At 39.5% G+C, this 18,074-nt stretch overlaps 2 protein-coding genes across 2 annotated transcripts; both read right to left on the reverse strand.

Moving 5' to 3' along the window:
* Nucleotides 1-712: 712 nt before the first annotated feature.
* Nucleotides 713-1,108, reverse strand: LOC120104941 (uncharacterized). Its single transcript, XM_039116894.3, has one exon. The coding sequence runs from the start codon at nucleotides 1,106-1,108 to the stop codon at nucleotides 713-715; it is 396 nt and encodes a 131-aa protein (XP_038972822.1).
* A 13,641-nt stretch (nucleotides 1,109-14,749) lies between these two features.
* LOC149767883 (uncharacterized) lies at nucleotides 14,750-16,140 on the reverse strand. Its single transcript, XM_089929369.1, has 2 exons — nucleotides 15,388-16,140; nucleotides 14,750-15,232 (listed from the first exon to the last, which is right to left on the reverse strand). The coding sequence occupies exons 1-2, from the start codon at nucleotides 16,138-16,140 to the stop codon at nucleotides 14,750-14,752; spliced, it is 1,236 nt and encodes a 411-aa protein (XP_089785495.1).
* Between the last annotated feature and the right edge of the window lie 1,934 nt (nucleotides 16,141-18,074).

The following is an 18,074-nucleotide window of genomic DNA, read 5'->3' on the forward strand; positions in this document are numbered from 1 at the left end:
GAAAGTGAGTCCTATTAGAATTAAGAAAGGAATCCGACCCGAACTGTGCAAGGACGGATCTCACCATCGTAAATAAAGGCTATGTATCTCGGTTTTCTAATCATTAACGAAGGAAAAAAAAGATATAAACTCTACTTTCATAATTTTTCTATCTTTTCTAATGTTCTTTTGAGAGATTTGAGTTGAGCAAATTGAGGGAATTCTTCCTTCCCTCCTATTAGATCAATCAGAAAGATGAATTTGAATCTTTTGGTCCTCTGAACAAATGCAACATTAATTGGTGACGTTTATTGGGCCTTCTCCTCAAAAGGCTCCTTTTGATTCGAACCCACATTGGTGGCATTCAATTTTTTGTCACCTTTTTCTGTTTGCAAGAAAGATTAGGCTAAGGTATCAACAAGCTTGCAGGTGAAGTCTGTTGCAGAATTATACCAGAGACCTGTCCCCAAATCTTACATTCATGAAGATTAGAGATGTCATCTGTTGTAGATTTCCTCTTAATAGCACATCGTAGAACCCTGTAATTTTCAATATTGAAGCCAGTATGAAAAAGAAAATCCCTGATCTGTTGGAGGAATTATCTTTTATTTCACTGAACCACAATATTACTAGAAAAGAGAGCTTCAACATAAAGAGCCTAAGGAAGAGATGACAAACAAACTAGAGAACCTGTTCTTAATAACTTCTTATCAAATAAGGGAATCTAAGATGTTTAGCAGTCTGGGATGCACTTCTTGCACTTGATAGTGCACTTCTTTGGGATATGCTTCTTCTCGACGACGCTGCCATGCCGCTTGCTGCACTTCTTGGTGCAAATCACCTTGTTCTTCTTGCAATATTCGAGAGTCATGCAGCTCGAAGAAGTACTCCCAACATGCCTGCCTCCTTTGTCTCCCACCTTTGCTCTCATTTTGGAGCTATCAACTTCACTTCCACCTTCCACTCCTATGCTTACTGAATTCCAAATGCCACCAGTCCTCCCAAGGAAGCTCCTTAGTCTCTTACCTAAACTTGCAGGGATGCTACTTGCTTCATGTATCGCCATCGATGCAGCATTCGCGGCGACGGTAGCAAGAAGAACCATGATCAAGAGAAAAGCAGTCTTCATAGCTGATTGTGCGCTCATTGCTTGAATTTGATTTCTTCTCTACTGCTTCCTTTAGATATCTTCATCATTAGCTTAGGTTCAACTATATAAGGATCTAAGGTTTCGCCCTTAGAGCTGATAATTTGCGTGATCTAACTGATTTCAGTAAATGGGAGATGCATGCTGGTGAACATGGAGTTTGTGAATGGGTAGCAAACAAAATGGCATGACATCATTGAATATGACCCAGTTAACGAAGATGAAGAATAGCGACCATAGTTGCAAGAAATTAGGCCCCAAAATGGGATCTCCATCCTTGTGTCATGCAATGACATTAGATTATTAACCTTTGATGCGTCTTTCTTTCTTTTTTATGTAAAACCTCTGATGTGTCATGACAACATATAAAAACCATAAAAACCTCTTTTTTATGGTATTTATATGCTTTTAATCACATCATGGGCAATCACTTGATCATTCTATCTATCACGTTTCACGTACCTTTTGAAGTTCAGTAGTGCAAAGCATCTAGATGTATGCGTCTATATGGCCGCTGTACGTAAATGCTCGTCATTTACTCTGGACATGAATAACCACAAAAGAAGTTGCATGAATGCTAAAGAAAAGCATTAGGTTGACACTTCAAGCAGAATTCGCTAATCCTATATATATTGCTCGAGATTTCATAATGCCTTTAAAATCTTATGATTTGTGGAAAAAATGTGATTTGAGGTGACAAATTTTTGAACCGATGTAATATAATTGTGACTGCAAACAAGGAAAAAGAAAAGAGTTTATATTTTTTATTTTTTTGTTCCCTTCATCTTAGTTATATAAGAAAAAAGTTAATAGAATAGGAATATTAAATAACTAACGGGGGTAGAGGTAGTGTTTAGAAGTGATTGCCATGGCAAAGAACTTGGAGGAGGAGGAAATAGATGAGGCATCGGCAACAAACAGATGCAAATTATGCAAATGAAGGGTAAAACCCTTTTTCCCAAAATATTGTGAAACAGATTAAAAGCTTTCCGTTTGCAAGCCTTCAGCATGTCATTGATTCACTTATAATGTGTCTCTAAGACACGCTCCTGAATCGACTCCAGATTAGGGGTCAGTTGATGTGAGCATGACAGCGATATTTGGGCCAAGCTAGCTGATATCATGCTGATAAAAATTAATTAACAGTGATAATCACTGTTATAACTATGAAGGGAAGGGAATACTTTTTTTTTTGTGCTGAAAACGGGTGCTTCATACAGTGCGTGTACGAATACACCCAACAAGGTCAAAATACAACAACTCGTGAAGTGCCAATGGCAGCTCCCCCTCCCCCGACCGCAGGGCATACCCCGAGTGGTGGGCCGCGTAAGCAGCCACCCAATCGGCCGCCCCATTGGCCTCCCTAAATACATGCTTGGCCTGGATGGCCCCCCCATCTCTCATCATCATCACTATGTCGCGGATCAAGGGGTGGTCTGTGCTCTCATCCCTCGACCCCATCTGAATCCACCCGATGACAGTGGCCTAATCGCCCTCTAGAACAATCAAGCTGGCCCGCAGCACCACCCGCGCATGTCGAAGACCCGCCTAGGCTGCATGCAGCTCTGCTCCCGGAACCGATGTATCAAAAAACTGGCAGCCACCTGCGGCCACTGCCCTGGAGTGCAGGCCCCGTATGACAAAGTCTGCACCGCCCCGCGTACCACCATCCAGAACTGACCCATCGAAGTTGATCTTGAGGAAGCTCGGGGGTGGGGGCTCCCAGGTGAAAAACACCATCTGAGGAGCTGCTGAAGCAAGGGGGAACACCAGATGTCCCGAGCTATCAAAGGTCTATCTGCAGAAGGGATGGGCCTGATCTCCGTGGCCTGGCTCGAGCAAGCTTTGCAACAAACCTCGGTGACACCCTACACTCGCTGAGAGTACGAGCATTCCTTGCCAGCCAGATCTGATGTGCTGTGCAAGTCGCTCCGATGCCCTCTTTACGAGTTCGTGAACTAGCTAGCCACTACCGTATCACCCTAAGGAACTGTAGTCGCACACTTCGGGCCCCCTACGGGATCCCAGTCCACTGCCATGTCGACCTCGCCCATGTACATTAGAAAAGCATGTGGTCCATAGACTCCTCAGCTTCACACGTCCCGCACTCTGCGGGGACCCCCCAGCCACGCCTGCTCAGCACTGCTCTCGTCAAAAGGCAGTCCCAGAACAACTTCCATAAGAAGAGAGCTACCCTCGGGTGGAGTCCGGACCTCTAGATCCAAGTGCAATCCGGCCCCGGCTCGTGCTCCGGCTGAATAACATAGGAGAGATCTCCCAGTCTAACACTGGCCCGGCTCAAGATAACCCACACCCTGACATCTAGCCCCCCACATTCTGGTAACGGAAGGGACCGAATCCTCGCAGCAAGATGTACCCCGAACAACAGCTTGAGTCTGGCCTCGTCCCACTCTGGCCCTCCTGGTGCTAGGAGGTCGCACACCCGTAGCCCCTCCACTACCTCTGTATCAACCATAGTCGACCAGCATCTCTAGGGAAGGGTATCCACCCACGAATTGCTGGTCACGTCAATACTCCGGCGATCGCCAATCAAACACCTGGTGTGTGCCGATACTGACGGCAGGTACCTTTCGATCTTGCGCCACATGAAGGAGACTCGATGACCCCTCCATGCCACCTCTGAAACCACTCGACCATATTTGGCTGCTATCACCTGACTTCAGAGGCCGTGTGGCTGTAACATAAACCGAGCCGCGTGCCGAGCAATGAACGCCTTGTGTCTCTCTATGAGGGACTGCACCCCTAGACCACCCTCACTAGTAGGAAGGCAAACCTGCTCCCAAGCCACCAGGTGCACTCCGTGGCCTCTATTGTATGACCCCCACAAGAAGCTCCGAAGAAGGCGCTCAATCTTTTACAGAACCGTCTTCGGTACCACTGTGTTGGCCATAAGATACACCGGTATGGATCCCAACATCGATTTGACCAATATCACTCTCCCCATCATGGATAGGGAGGACACCCTCCATCCCTCCAACCTACTCTGGATCCGCTGCACCAAGCCCGAGCACTCTGCCACCCGTAGCCTCCGGCCAGTGATAGGGACACCTAGGTAGGTCAGCGTCCTCTCCTGCTCCGATATCTGCAATATCTCTCTAATCTCCTGTCTGACTCTGCTTTCCGTGCTGGGGCTGAAAGAAACGGCAGACTTAAGCAAATTCACTCTCTGACCGGACGCCGCGCAGTAGTCCGCCACCACCCTGTGAAGGACCCGAGCATCTGGAATCCATGCCCTGGTCAGAAGAAGACAATCATCAGCAAAAAGTAAGTGGAAGATAGGTCGGGCCTCCGGTGCTGGGACATAGGCCTCCAGCTCCCGGCTGGCGCACACTCTCCGCAAAGCACAGGATAAAATATCAGCACAGATAATAAACAAGTAAAAGGATAAGGGACATCCCTACTGTAACCCCATGGTGGACTCGAAGAAAGATAATAGTGTGTCGTTGACCAAGATAGAAAACTTTGGCCCCCAGACACACCCCATAACCCAACCAATCCACTGCCTGTGGAAGCCGTACGCCTCCAGTGTCCGCTGGAGAAAACTCCACCTGATCCTGTCGTAAGCTCGCTTCATATCCAGCTTGACTGCCATCAGGCTGTGTGTTGCCCAAGGTGACAATCCAAGAGGGGGGGTGAATTGGTTTCTTCTAAATTTTGGTGTTTTAAAAGTTTTCTTAATTAAGTGCGGTGGATGCTTTCTTAAATTATTTGAATGAGTTAAACTAGAACAAAGATGGAAGATATTGCAAGAATAAACGTAAGCACATGCACAACACAAACACAACAATATATAGTGGTTCGGTGCTCTCCTTAGCACCTACGTCCACTCCCCAAGCGACCCCTTGGGAATTCACTATAATCCCGCGGATTACAGTTGGATTGTTTTACGGGCTCACAATCCAAAAACCTTTGTTGGTTTTACGGGCTCACCAACGAACCTATACACTTTGGTTTTCTAGGTTCACCAAAAACCTTTGTTGGTTTTACGGGCTCACCAACGAACCTATGTTGGTTTTACGGGCTCACCAACGAACCTTTACACTTTGGTTTTCCGGGCTCACCAAAAACCTATCCCGTTGGTTTTGCGGGCTAACCAACCAACCTTTACAAATAGTTTGACAAACAAAAAGAAAGATTCAAACTCCTAAATGAGCAAATGTAACAATATTAACTACAAAGAAGAGTTAGAAAATATTTATCGCTTTGAAGTGGCTTCTCTCTTCTTTGTCAAGGATGCTTCACTCTTCAAGGGAGGATGGAGCTCTTGATGACTCTTTGAATCTGCTCAACCTCTTTCTTTGATTCTTGAATGAAGCTCTTGAATGAAGAAGATTAGGGCACTTTTGTTTTCTTATGTACTCTTTGATATTCCTTGCAAAAGTTATTCTATCTGATGAGTAGTGCCCCTTTAAATAGCTTCCCACATCCTTTGGTCAAGCCCCAATGGTTAGATTTGAAAAACTAGCCGTTACTGACCTTGGGAAGGACAAAAAGTACATCTGCAGAACTAGCCGTTATGCTTCAGCCCGTGTTTGGGTCGGCTCAACCTGTCCTTGGGTCGACCCAACTTTTACTTGGGTCGACTCAAACATTCCTTGGGTCGACCCTCTCAGAAAACACAGAACCTTGAAATTCAGCCTTCCTTCCCTTGGGTCGACCCAACCTTTCTTTGGGTCGACTCAAACCTTGGGTCAGCTCAAACTTTTCTTGGGTCGACTCAAACCTTGGGTCAGCTCAAATTTTTCTTGGGTCGACCCAACTTTCAGAAAATTCAGAATCTTGAATTTCAGCCTTTCTTCACTTGGGTCGACTCAACCTTTCTTTGGGTCAACTCAAGGTTTACTTGGGTCGACTCAACTTCTTCTTGGGTCGACCCTCTCAGTAAATCCAGAGAACCATTTTCTGAGTTGTTTGAGGATCTTGATGTTTGGGTCGACTCATGCTTTCCTTGGGTCGACCCAACTCACTGTTCATCTGTTCCATTTTTGCAGAAGTGTGCCAAATGATTTCTTGATGTGCCGGGGTCGACCTAATCATCCTTTGGGTCGACTCAATCCACACTTTGCTGCATCTCAAAGTTAGATTCATTCATATAAACAATGAAATGTATCTATATCAATTTATACAAATATACTGAGAGTAATGAACTTATAAATGAAGTATCGATTTAACTTATAACATACTCTTGTTAAATGCTTGTTAATTATCAAAATAACACTATCATTCTCAATCTCCCCCTTTTTGATGATTACAAAATAAAGAGTATGAGCCTATTGATACTTATCTTAAAATCAGTTTTTGAAAAGGGCTTAACTTGCTGAATTTCAGCTTTTCATATATAAGAGTGAAGTCTCCCCCTATATCATTTAAATGTTGCCAATTTGACTTTTTGAGTTACTCCCCCTTTCATTTATAATTCATTAAAGATGAAACTCCAAAAATTTGAGATAAAATATGAGTTTCAGATTATGTATCGAGGTGTGAAAGGTGCATGCCAAATTCTGAAATTATGTGTGCCAAATTCTGAAATTTGATATAAATTTTTGAGTTGATCATTTTCATTGTTGCAAATTGCTCCCCCTTGGATGTATATGCTTTCCTATATGATTTTCTATTTGTTTTACAAATTATTTCTCTTTCTTTCTTTACTTCTCCTCTTATTACTCTTTCTTTACTTCTCCCCCTTTTTGTTACTCTATTTACTCTAAAGATATCTTTACTTCTCCCCTATTACTCTTTCTTTACTTCTCCCCCTTTTTGTTATCATCAAATAGGTACATGGGAAAAGATGCAATAAATACCAAACTTCAAACTTCATTGATCAAAATAGGAACATTTTAGTATATCAAAAGCAAAAGCAAATACAATATTCCTCAATCAAAGTTTAAAGATGCATGATAACCACCAAATACATATGAGAACTAGATACATATCCTAGTCTCTAAACAAGATCGTGAGACTCTCCCGGATCGCTTGGCTACGGCTCTCTCGGGTCCCATTTCTCCAAGATCTTGAAGTAATCTACTGTTTGGAGATGATTGGAGAAGATTTGAGAGTGAAAAATAAGGTTTTCGGAAGAGGACAAAGGGTAAACAGTGCCCTAGATAGCTCACGGGTCCCCCTTTTAACAGTGGGATCCCGACGTTGGGTCGACTCAAGAAACTTCTTGGGTCGACCCTATTCTGGGTTGGGTTGACCCAAGTGCAGAATTTTTCTTTTCTCTTCCTTTTTGCTTCTAAAAATTTTTCTTGCTTCCAATCCTTATAAATTCTTTCTGGGACAATGATACATGAGTAAGGAATCTATAGATAACAAGTTTGACTCATGTTTCATGGATTTTTAGAAATTGGAGGAATGTATCATGAGACTACTGGCTCCCTTTTATATTTCTTCAATAAAAAGGATCACATATACCTAATTCTCTCCTTAGCGTGCAGAATCTATCTTCACTCAAGGGTTTTGTGAATATGTCGGCTAATTGTTTTTCAGTGCATATATGCTCAATACATATGTTTCCATTTTGCACATGATCCCTAATAAAATCATATCTTATTTCTATGTGTTTGGCTTTAGGAATGAGATATTTAGGATATAAGCCAGAAGTGATCTCTAAATGTAGATTCCAAAGATAGTTTTGAAATCAAGTGTAGATGGAATCTTTTTCAAGTTATTTCAAGGAGTATCAAGAATAATATTCAAAGAAAGCACGAATGAAACTTCAATACCTTTTTTTTTTTAATATATTAAGTATATAGCAACATGAGAGCAATCTAATTAATTTTTAGAGTATAGTATAAGAGCAGATAAAGATCAAAACTTATATACTCGAAAAACATAAGATTATGTTGAATCCTTAATTCTTAATGACTTCAAAGTTCTTTCATGATATAAAAGTATTGGAGCATAGATACCAAAATATGAGTTTATGCAATGTAGGATACATAAAATTCAGAGCTTTGAAAGTTCTTTGAAAGCTCTCTTAAAGACTTTCTTTTACTCCTTTAAAGATCATATCATCAAAATCAATTAAAATGAATTGGCTCATGATTGAAACACTAAAGTGCAAGCCAATAAGAGCTCATTAGTAGATTCCAAAGTAAATTTCCAATACTAAGACAAATGGAATCCTTTTCACTTAGTTTTCAAAACAAGTGATTTACCAATTAAGTACAGATGAAAATCCAACTTTCAAAAGATATTCAATGAGGCACAAAGTTTAATACCACTTTACATTTAGTATTCTTTCTCTCATCTTTAGTTGTGAATTTACATGATTAAGTTCTATATGATCTCTCCCTCTGAAATTTTCTTTCTCCCCCTTAATTAATCATTCCATTTGAGAGTTTTAGAATTTGTTCAATAAAATTGTCAATCTCGAAAATATATTTTATTTTCATAAGATTCAAGGTTTGAGATAAGACAACCTTTATAGAACTCATCTCAAGGTATAAACTTATTATATAATTAAAGCAAGTCTTGCAATATAAGGAGGTTCATCAAAATCAATCCATAAAATTCAAGGTATGCATCAAATTAAAGTAACTTTAGGATAAGATACTGAATATCTAAAGCTCCCCCTTAAAAGATGCATTCTTCTTTAATTATTCTTATCTTTTGTTGAATTTCAGATTTTAATGATAAACGTGAATAAAACTGAAACTTTATGATATCAAGAATGTAGAGTGATCTAGAATTATTCAAAATTTATAGCAATCACTCTTTTTAATCTTTTAAGAACAAGTTATGCTTCCTCTTAATCTTTGAGAAAATGTACTGAAATATTAATCAGAAAATAATTCATTTGAAGCTCAAATTCTTTCAAAAGCATTTACATTTTCTTTCTTTTAAGAATCATTTGAGTGAGCTGAAATATTTCTAAACTTAAGATCATTCACTCTTTTAATAATATATATATACATATATATTTTGATAGAAGTCTTTAATAATGTAGGAGAGGAAAAAAAAAACATATAGATGATCATTGAAGTATATATATTTATAGAACTCAATTTCTTAATCAAAGTTTTTCAGCAATGTATATATGAAGCACAATAAATCTTTTCAATATCAAAATAAAATCACATATTTAAAAATATTTATTTGCAATCAAGATTATCGAAAGACACATCATTCAGACCAATATTAGTACACTTTGAAGATAAGAAATGATATGTTTCAGATGCGTATCGGGGCAAGCAATCAAGGCATCAGAATTATTCTATTTTTCTTAAGCTGTAGTTTTATCTAGAAATTCATATTGAGTTTAAGCTTTATACAAAATCAGATTCTGAATTTCATAAAGATTCTCAAGGAGGCTTTCAAAGTTGTAATTTGAGATATGTATCTTCACATTGTAGCTCATCTTAAATCATTACGATTGAAAACACATATTTCAAACATATAAGAGCATATTCAGAATATTTGTATTTATGTTGAGTTTTGGTATGAATTTGAACATTATATACCAAAGTTAAGCAAGTTGAAGGATAAAACAAAATCAATTCATTTTGCCTAAATAGAGATATCCTTCTCTTCTCCTTTTTACAAATTTATTCAACTTTCAGATTTTAAAGATGATTGTGAACGACAATTCTGAAATTTCTTTTCAATAATACCAAATAAAAATTTTATGTAGTATTTCAAACATTCAATCAAATTGTCCAAGCATGGAGCATTACAAAATATTGAGAACCCATAATTCAAGACATCATGCCATATGCAAAATATATTATGTGTTAAGTCATGCATTAAAATATTAAGAGCAAGCATGTCAATGATCAAAATCAATTCTTTTCAAATAAACTCCTCCTATTTAAATATAATCTTGTACTGATTTCATCCTTAAAGTGTGTTTTTAAGTGATTAAAAATTTGACTTGATTCTTCTTATATACTTTCATTTTTACCTTCTTATGCTCTATACTCTATTTGCTCCCTATCCGGTGGAGTTGGAAGGGGCACGAGGTACTACCACTAGCCTCCCTCTTGTGCCGTCCCTAATATACCCTACACCGAATAGTTGGGTCAAATAGTGCCGGGTATTACCACTAGCCTCCCCATTGGCACCATCCCTATAATGAGCAATGTAGAAATGTTAAACTGTTCTCTTTAGCAACAAGATATTCACTCCAAACTCTCCCTATTTAAATATAATTAATTACGGATTTTATCCCTTCCAAAAGAATGTTCACACAAGTCTCACAAATATGCTGAATATATTATGCTTGCGCTGCTTTTACTTAAGATTGGAGTATTTACTTAGCTTTTACTTCTTCTGAGCAATGTTCATTTTCTTTTTCTTTATCTCTATCTCTTTTTGTCATTTTCAAGTAGTTACATGAAAGAGCAGAATAAAGAATTAATCTAATAAGCTGCATATAAATATATATCATGCAAACAGCATTTTCATTATGCCCAATGATTCATAGCTTATCACAAGTTATTTTGAATTAGAAACTTGAGGCATAAACTTGTGTATTTCATGGTTATGCATTATACAGGCAAAAGTGAACTTCAATTTAATCATACCATGAAACAATTATCATTAGCATGAGAATGAAGCATGATATCAAGAAGATTAGCAATTAAATGTTTAATCATGCTACCATATAATTTCAGACTATTAATTTTGCTCAACTAACTCACAAGAGAAGGGTTTAGATTACCAATGCATTTAGCATTCTTCAAGCCAAATATCTTTTAAATTCTTTACATCCTTGGCTGAAGAAAATCTCTCTTTTTTTTTATTTGCAAGGGGATGTTTATTGTATCTTTCATCGAGGTGTCATTCAAGTTGAAATTTCTTGCTCATAAGTCCTGTATCATTAGCTAAATCTTTTTCTTTTCTTGAAGGCAATTCATTAGGTTCTCTAGGATACAAAAACATTCATACAACATATTTCTTAACTAGATGACTCAAAATGAGACATGATAATAATTGAATTTGAGTCACTTTACTCAAGAGATTGCCTAAATATAAGCAAGCACAAGTCACTTGAACTAAAGAGATAACTTCATTAAGTAAAATGGTTCAAGGACAAGCATGTGAGGCAATAGAAGGATTCATCAAGGTCAAATCAATTTTTTTTTTATTTTCAGAATTAATTTAGCTTAGATTCTATTTGCTTAAGATAATTATCAATAAGATATACAAGTTGAGTTTTAATCAAATTATCTTAAACAGTTGTTTCTATCAAAAATTTTGATTATGATTTAGTTTTCAACACTAATAATCATGTTTCAGGGAGTTGAGCAATCTTCTTTTAGAGCAATTAGGATTTTATTTTGACTTATGAGTGATAGTTTAAAAGAATTAATATTCATGCTTTAAAAGATTTTTATGATCAAGTTAAGCATGACATGTTACAATTAATCAGTAGAATTTGAGATAATTTTAGAGAAAGATATTAATCATGGATACAATGATTATGCTCAATGAAGTTTTAACATGAAGGCATGAAATCAGCATCAATCATTTATACTAGAGAGAAAATTTAGATTTTGAAAACTTGAAGGAGAAAGTTATACATATTCATTCATTGTTTTCTTATCATCATGCAAGCACTAGAAAATTTCATGCTAGGATCGTGTAGATAAGATTTGTCATACATACAAGGCATTTAATAAATATTCAATAGCCTAACTGAATTTATAAAGTTAAGCATATCAAGACATAAAATGACAATTTAAATTACATTCACAAATGATGAAATAAAATTTATTTATAAGTCACGTGCCATGGCACCCAATTAAGAGTTTCACATGAGCTTCAAGGGCTGCTTTGACACATTTGCAAGATAATCTCAGTTTTTCATTTTAGGTACCCAAGCTTGCTTGGGTCTTTGGGAGTTAGTGCATATGGTTCCTTTTGGAATCCAAATCTGTTTAATTGTAATAATTTTATCATTTGATTTGCTTGTATTGAAACAATAGGTAAAGTTTTTATGCCTATTCTTTTCATATTTGAAACAAGTTATCTTATTTGATGGTTTGCTTGGTAAATTAATTACCTTTTTATTTAGGGGTTTATTGTTAAGTAAGGAAGTCCAGTCAAGTTTTGATTTATCAAAATCAGCATGTTGGCTTTCAAACATTGTTTTTAATCTTTCTGAACTTACAGTGAATTTGTTAATAAAAGATTTCAGTTGGTTAACCTTTTTACTTAAGTTTTGATTTTCTTTAATTAAATTCTGATTTTTCTGAATTAATTCTTCTGAATTTAACCTTAAATGTTCATTCTCAAAATTTAATTTGTCTTTCATTTCAACGGTAGAATTTCTTTCTTCTGACATTTTTAGATTTAGCTTTTTATTCTTTAAACTAAGCTTCTTATTTTTTAAATTAAGCTTCTTGTATTCTAAGTATAAATCAGAAAAAGCATCATAAAGTTCATCAAATGTAAAATCAGATTGAGCTTCAGTATGTACTTGATTTTTGAATGAGAAATCACTTTGTGTTCGAGTACATACCTCATCTTCATGTGCTACAAAGCATAGATTTTCAGTTTCAGTTTGATACTCTTCTTCTTCGGAACTAGTTTCAAATTCACTAGAAACGTTAGTGCATTCATATTTAACTTCAAGCATATTCCATATTTCCTTAGCAGTTATGCAAAAAGATATGCTATTAAGTTCACTATCATCCAATGCACAATATAGAATATTCATGGCTTTTGCATTTTGCTGAGCCCTTTCTTTATCATGATTAGTATTTGTATGTAGCCCATTGACTATGATACTCCATTAATCGTAGTCATGTGCTTGAATGAAAATGCGCATGCGTGCTTTCCAATATGTGTAGTTTATACCATCAAATAGTGGAGGTCTATCAATTAATTGTCCCTCACTCATAGAACATCCCACTTGGGTTGTCATGATCTTTAACTCTTGATTGTGAGATCAATGAGTACTATTAGAGCACCTGGCTCTGATACCACTTGTTGCCCAAGGTGACAATCCAAGAGGGGGGGGGGGGGGGGGTGAATTGGTTTCTTCTAAATTTTGGTGTTTTAAAAGTTTTCTTAATTAAGTGCGGTGGATGCTTTCTTAAATTATTTGAATGAGTTAAACTAGAACAAAGATGGAAGATATTGCAAGAATAAACGTAAGCACATGCACAACACAAACACAACAATATATAGTGGTTCGGTGCTCTCCTTAGCACCTACGTCCACTCCCCAAGCGACCCCTTGGGAATTCACTATAATCCCGCGGATTACAGTTGGATTGTTTTCCGGGCTCACAATCCAAAAACCTTTGTTGGTTTTACGGGCTCACCAACGAACCTATACACTTTGGTTTTCCGGGTTCACCAAAAATCTTTGTTGGTTTTACGGGCTCACCAACGAACCTATGTTGGTTTTACGGGCTCACCAACGAACCTTTACACTTTGGTTTTCCGGGCTGACCAAAAACCTATCCCGTTGGTTTTGCGGGCTAACCAACCAACCTTTACAAATAGTTTGACAAACAAAAAGAAAGATTCAAACTCCTAAATGAGCAAATGTAACAATATTAACTACAAAGAAGAGTTAGAAAATATTTATCGCTTTGAAGTGGCTTCTCTCTTCTTTGTCAAGGATGCTTCACTCTTCAAGGGAGGATGGAGCTCTTGATGACTCTTTGAATCTGCTCAACCTCTTTCTTTGATTCTTGAATGAAGCTCTTGAATGAAGAAGATTAGGGCACTTTTGTTTTCTTATGTACTCTTTGATATTCCTTGCAAAAGTTATTCTATCTGATGAATAGTGCCCCTTTAAATAGCTTCCCACATCCTTTGGTCAAGCCCCAATGGTTAGATTTGAAAAACTAGCCGTTACTGACCTTGGAAAGGACAAAAAGTACATCTGCAGAACTAGCCGTTATGCTTCAGCCCGTGTTTGGGTCGGCTCAACCTGTCCTTGGGTCGACCCAACTTTCACTTGGGTCGACTCAAACATTCCTTGGGTCGACCCTCTCAGAAAACACAGAACCTTGAAATTCAGCCTTCCTTCCCTTGGGTCGACCCAACCTTTCTTTGGGTCGACTCAAACCTTGGGTCAGCTCAAACTTTTCTTGGGTCGACTCAAACCTTGGGTCAGCTCAAATTTTTCTTGGGTCGACCCAACTTTCAGAAAATTCAGAATCTTGAATTTCAGCCTTTCTTCACTTGGGTCGACTCAACCTTTCTTTGGGTCAACTCAAGGTTTACTTGGGTCGACTCAACTTCTTCTTGGGTCGACCCTCTCAGTAAATCCAGAGAACCATTTTCTGAGTTGTTTGAGGATCTTGATGTTTGGGTCGACTCATGCTTTCCTTGGGTCGACCCAACTCACTGTTCATCTGTGCCATTTTTGCAGAAGTGTGCCAAATGATTTCTTGATGTGCCGGGGTCGACCTAATCATCCTTTGGGTCGACTCAATCAACACTTTGCTGCATCTCAAGGTTAGATTCATTCATATAAACAATGAAATGTATCTATATCAATTTATACAAATATACTGAGAGTAATGAACTTATAAATGAAGTATCGATTTAACTTATAACATACTCTTGTTAAATGCTTGTTAATTATCAAAATAACACTATCATTCTCACTGTGCCGCTTCGATGCTCGCCGAAGATCTCACATCATTTTTTGGGCCAACATAACATTGTGGAAAATATTTCTACTGGCTACAAAAGCCCCCTGCTCCTGGTTGATGATACCAGGAAAAAGGAGCTTCATCCTGCCCACTATCATTCCTACCACAATCTTGTGTGAGGTTGTGCACAAGCTAATGGGCCTAAAGTGACAAGGCTCAGCCGCGTCCTGATGCTTAGGTATAAGCATGATGAAGGTAGCCTTCCAATCCTCAGGCATCGTTGCCTGGGTGAAGAAGCACTGAATAGCCTCCACCACCGCTTGTCGAATAATACCCCAATACTGCCAAAAGAAGAAAGGGGGAAAACCATCAGGTCCCGAGGCCTTATCTGCTGCCAAGGCCCAGACTGCCTTCTGGACCTCCTGTGCTGACACCGGCTGAATCAGGGATACAATCTCAACATCACCAATACCCACGTCCACCCTCAGAGGGTGGTCACCATCACTGGCCTCCTCATCCTCCATCTAGCGCAGAAAAAATCGAGTAAGACCTGTCGGATGGCAGGCTCACCCTCCACCCGATAGCCAAACTCATCTCGCAGAGAGTGGATCATGCTCCGCTGTCTCCGGATAACCGTCGTCTGATGAAAGAAGCTAGTGTTATGATCACCCTCACTTACCCACTGCATACGAGATTTCTGTCTCCAGAAAATCTCATGTTGCCGTAGCAGCGAATGGTGAGTCGCAAGTAGTCCCCGAAGATCGGCCATATCGTCCTCTGGAAGCACGCCCCCTAGGTCTTCCTTCCTTTGCAACTCAGCGATCGAGGTCTCTACCCCCTTCAATCGCGGGAAAATGTTGCCCACAACCTCGCAATTCCAACGGTGAAGACGCCTCTTGGTCAACTCAAGTTTGTGCGAGATCCGTTGCATTGCATCCCAAGACTGGAGGTACGACAGCCAAACCTTCTCAAAACGGAAGGGGCTGTGATGAGTGGGACCCGATGAGGTAGCAAGTAGTAGAGGACAATGGTCTGAGGCAATCCGACATAGGTGACTCACCCAGCCAGTAGGAAATCGAAGGATCCAATCTGGGGATGCAAAGGCCCTATCTAATCGCTCCCAAACCCTAGCACTGCTCGACTGATTATTGCACCAGGTAAACTGTGGTCTGGAAAAATCTAAGTCTATCAGGCCGTTCTGCGATACAAAATCATGGAACTCCCTCCTGTCCACTCGATCCGTGAAGGTAGCACCCCCCCACTTCTCATTCTCACTCTGGATATAGTTGAAGTCACTAACCACTACTGTTGGAATACCCTGGGCGATCATGTTGGTGATCTCCTGCCAAAGGACTCTCCTAACCCTGTGATCCGTGCTCGCGTACACACCACACAGCACCCACGGAGCAGCGTCAGGACTCGACACGACCATGACTACTTGTTGGGGGCAGTTGTGGAAGACATCAACTGTCGCCACACCTCGCCTCCACAGGACCAAGATGCCTCCTGACAGCCCCTAGGAGTCGACTGCATAGGTCTCCTAGTCCCTCTCCATGTGCCGCCTCAATCATCTGAGCCCCTCGCCAGATAATCGGATCTCCAAAGGAAACAGATGTCCGGACAATGGACCTGCACTAACCATTTGAAAAAAGACATGAAGGACGGCTTGGCCGCCCCCCTGTAATTCCAAGTGAGAATCATCATGGATCACAATCCACATAGTCGGCCTCAGACTCATCCTCTCCTAAAGTCGCAGAAACATCCTCAAGCTCGACGCCCAGGCTGCCTCGCTCCTCCTCCTCGCCGCCAGCTGTGGATACGACCCCCATAATTGCCGCTCTGACAAGCTGCATGGCAGTAGAATGGTTTGTACCCCCTCTTGGTGATAATGCCTCGGCCGTGCTCCCCTCCAGGTGTAGGGTGGGGTGGCCCCCCACCACGCACCTACCTGGGGTAGTGTAATAACCCCAATTTTTTTTTTTAATATATAAAGAAGGATAGAATAATCCTTAAAATTGATATAAGGGGTAAAATTGGAAGAAATCAAAATGGGGCAAAATGAGAATTTAATAATATTAAACAAAGGGTGAATAGTGCTTGATATGATTTAATTGGAGGGTTTTGAGTTGGTCTCAGGCGGTGGATTTGAAACAGAGAAGGAGGGTCTCAGGCGGAGGAAAGAAAAAGAAAAGAAGAGAAGAAGAAGAAGAAGAAGAAGAAGAAGAAAGAGGGAGGGGATTCGACGTGGAAGGGAGTCCCGGTTGCGCTGCCAGCTGAAGGAAAAAGCGTAGGTCTCCTTTTCCTCTACATAAGGACTCTAGTTTTAGAAGAAGAAAAAGGTAAATATCCGTCCCTACCTAGTATTTGAAAAAAAATTAGGCTATAGAAAGGATAGATGACAGTTTTAGAGGTGGTTAAAAGAGGAAGAATCGGATTTCGACAAGTTTTTCCGGCACTGCGGAAAAACTGTGTCAAAGTTCTAACTTTGGTGAATTATTTTGGAGGTCAATCGGCCTTCGATGATGATGTATTTTACCATTCTGGAAATCCCTATGAGTGTAGAATATTGGATATAAATTTCATAAAAAATAGAGTTCGGAAAGTGGATCAAAATTGGGATGAAGTAACTCGCTGTCAGTCCGGGTTACTGTTTATCCGAGATGAAGAAGGTGAGAAAAATGATGGGAGTCGCCTCGAAACGCGCCGGAGTTGACTCGAGGTCAACTGGAGTCGATTCGGGACAGATTGGGGTCGACTCGAGCTAGGCAGAGTCGACTCGAGAGGTGCCGGAGTCGACTCGAGAAGTCGGAGACGACTCGAGAGTCAGGAAAATTTTAGAAAGATAAAGAATTCAATTTTTATCGCACCTTGCCCCAACAGCAATGGTCCAAGGTGTGAGTGAAATGCTCATGCATCATGATTCATGTAAATTGAGGATTTTAATTAATAAGAATAAAGAAAAAAAATGTTAATTAAGGGGGGAGTTGTATCAACTGAAACTTTTATGTTTATGATTAATACATAGATAATAAGCCCTTGATACAAGATTAAGAGCATGATTAATGTATGTTTCAGTGGGTAAGAAGCTAGAAAACAAGAGGAGGAAGTCTCCTACTGCCTACTGTAGATTTTTGGAGGTGTATCAGGGCTGTGCCAGATTAACAGGTGAGTGGAAGTCATGTACTTTGCACCATGAGCATTCTTAATTCGTTTTCCTAAATATCGTCAAGTGTGAATTGATTCCACTTGTGCATATTGATTGATATTATAGTGGATTCCTCTATAATTTTGTTTCTCCATGCTTGATTATTTTGTACATGCATTTGAGAAAACATTGAGAGAAATTACAAGGGTTAGATGAGTAGT

This window comes from Phoenix dactylifera, chromosome 3, assembly GCF_051530095.1.
Source record: "Phoenix dactylifera cultivar Ajwa chromosome 3, Ajwa_hap1_PhDact_Kaust_v1.1, whole genome shotgun sequence".
NCBI lineage: Eukaryota > Viridiplantae > Streptophyta > Magnoliopsida > Arecales > Arecaceae > Phoenix > Phoenix dactylifera.

Coding starts and splice junctions, on each gene's coding strand:
- LOC120104941 (XM_039116894.3), bottom strand. CDS start 1,108: ATGAAGACTGCTTTTCTCTTGATCATGGTTCTTCTTGCTACCGTCGCC.
- LOC149767883 (XM_089929369.1), bottom strand. CDS start 16,140: ATGGTCGTGTCGAGTCCTGACGCTGCTCCGTGGGTGCTGTGTGGTGTG. Junction 15,233..15,387: donor AGAAATCTCGTATGCAGTGG/GTAAGTGAGGGT, acceptor TTTCTGCGCTAG/ATGGAGGATGAGGAGGCCAG.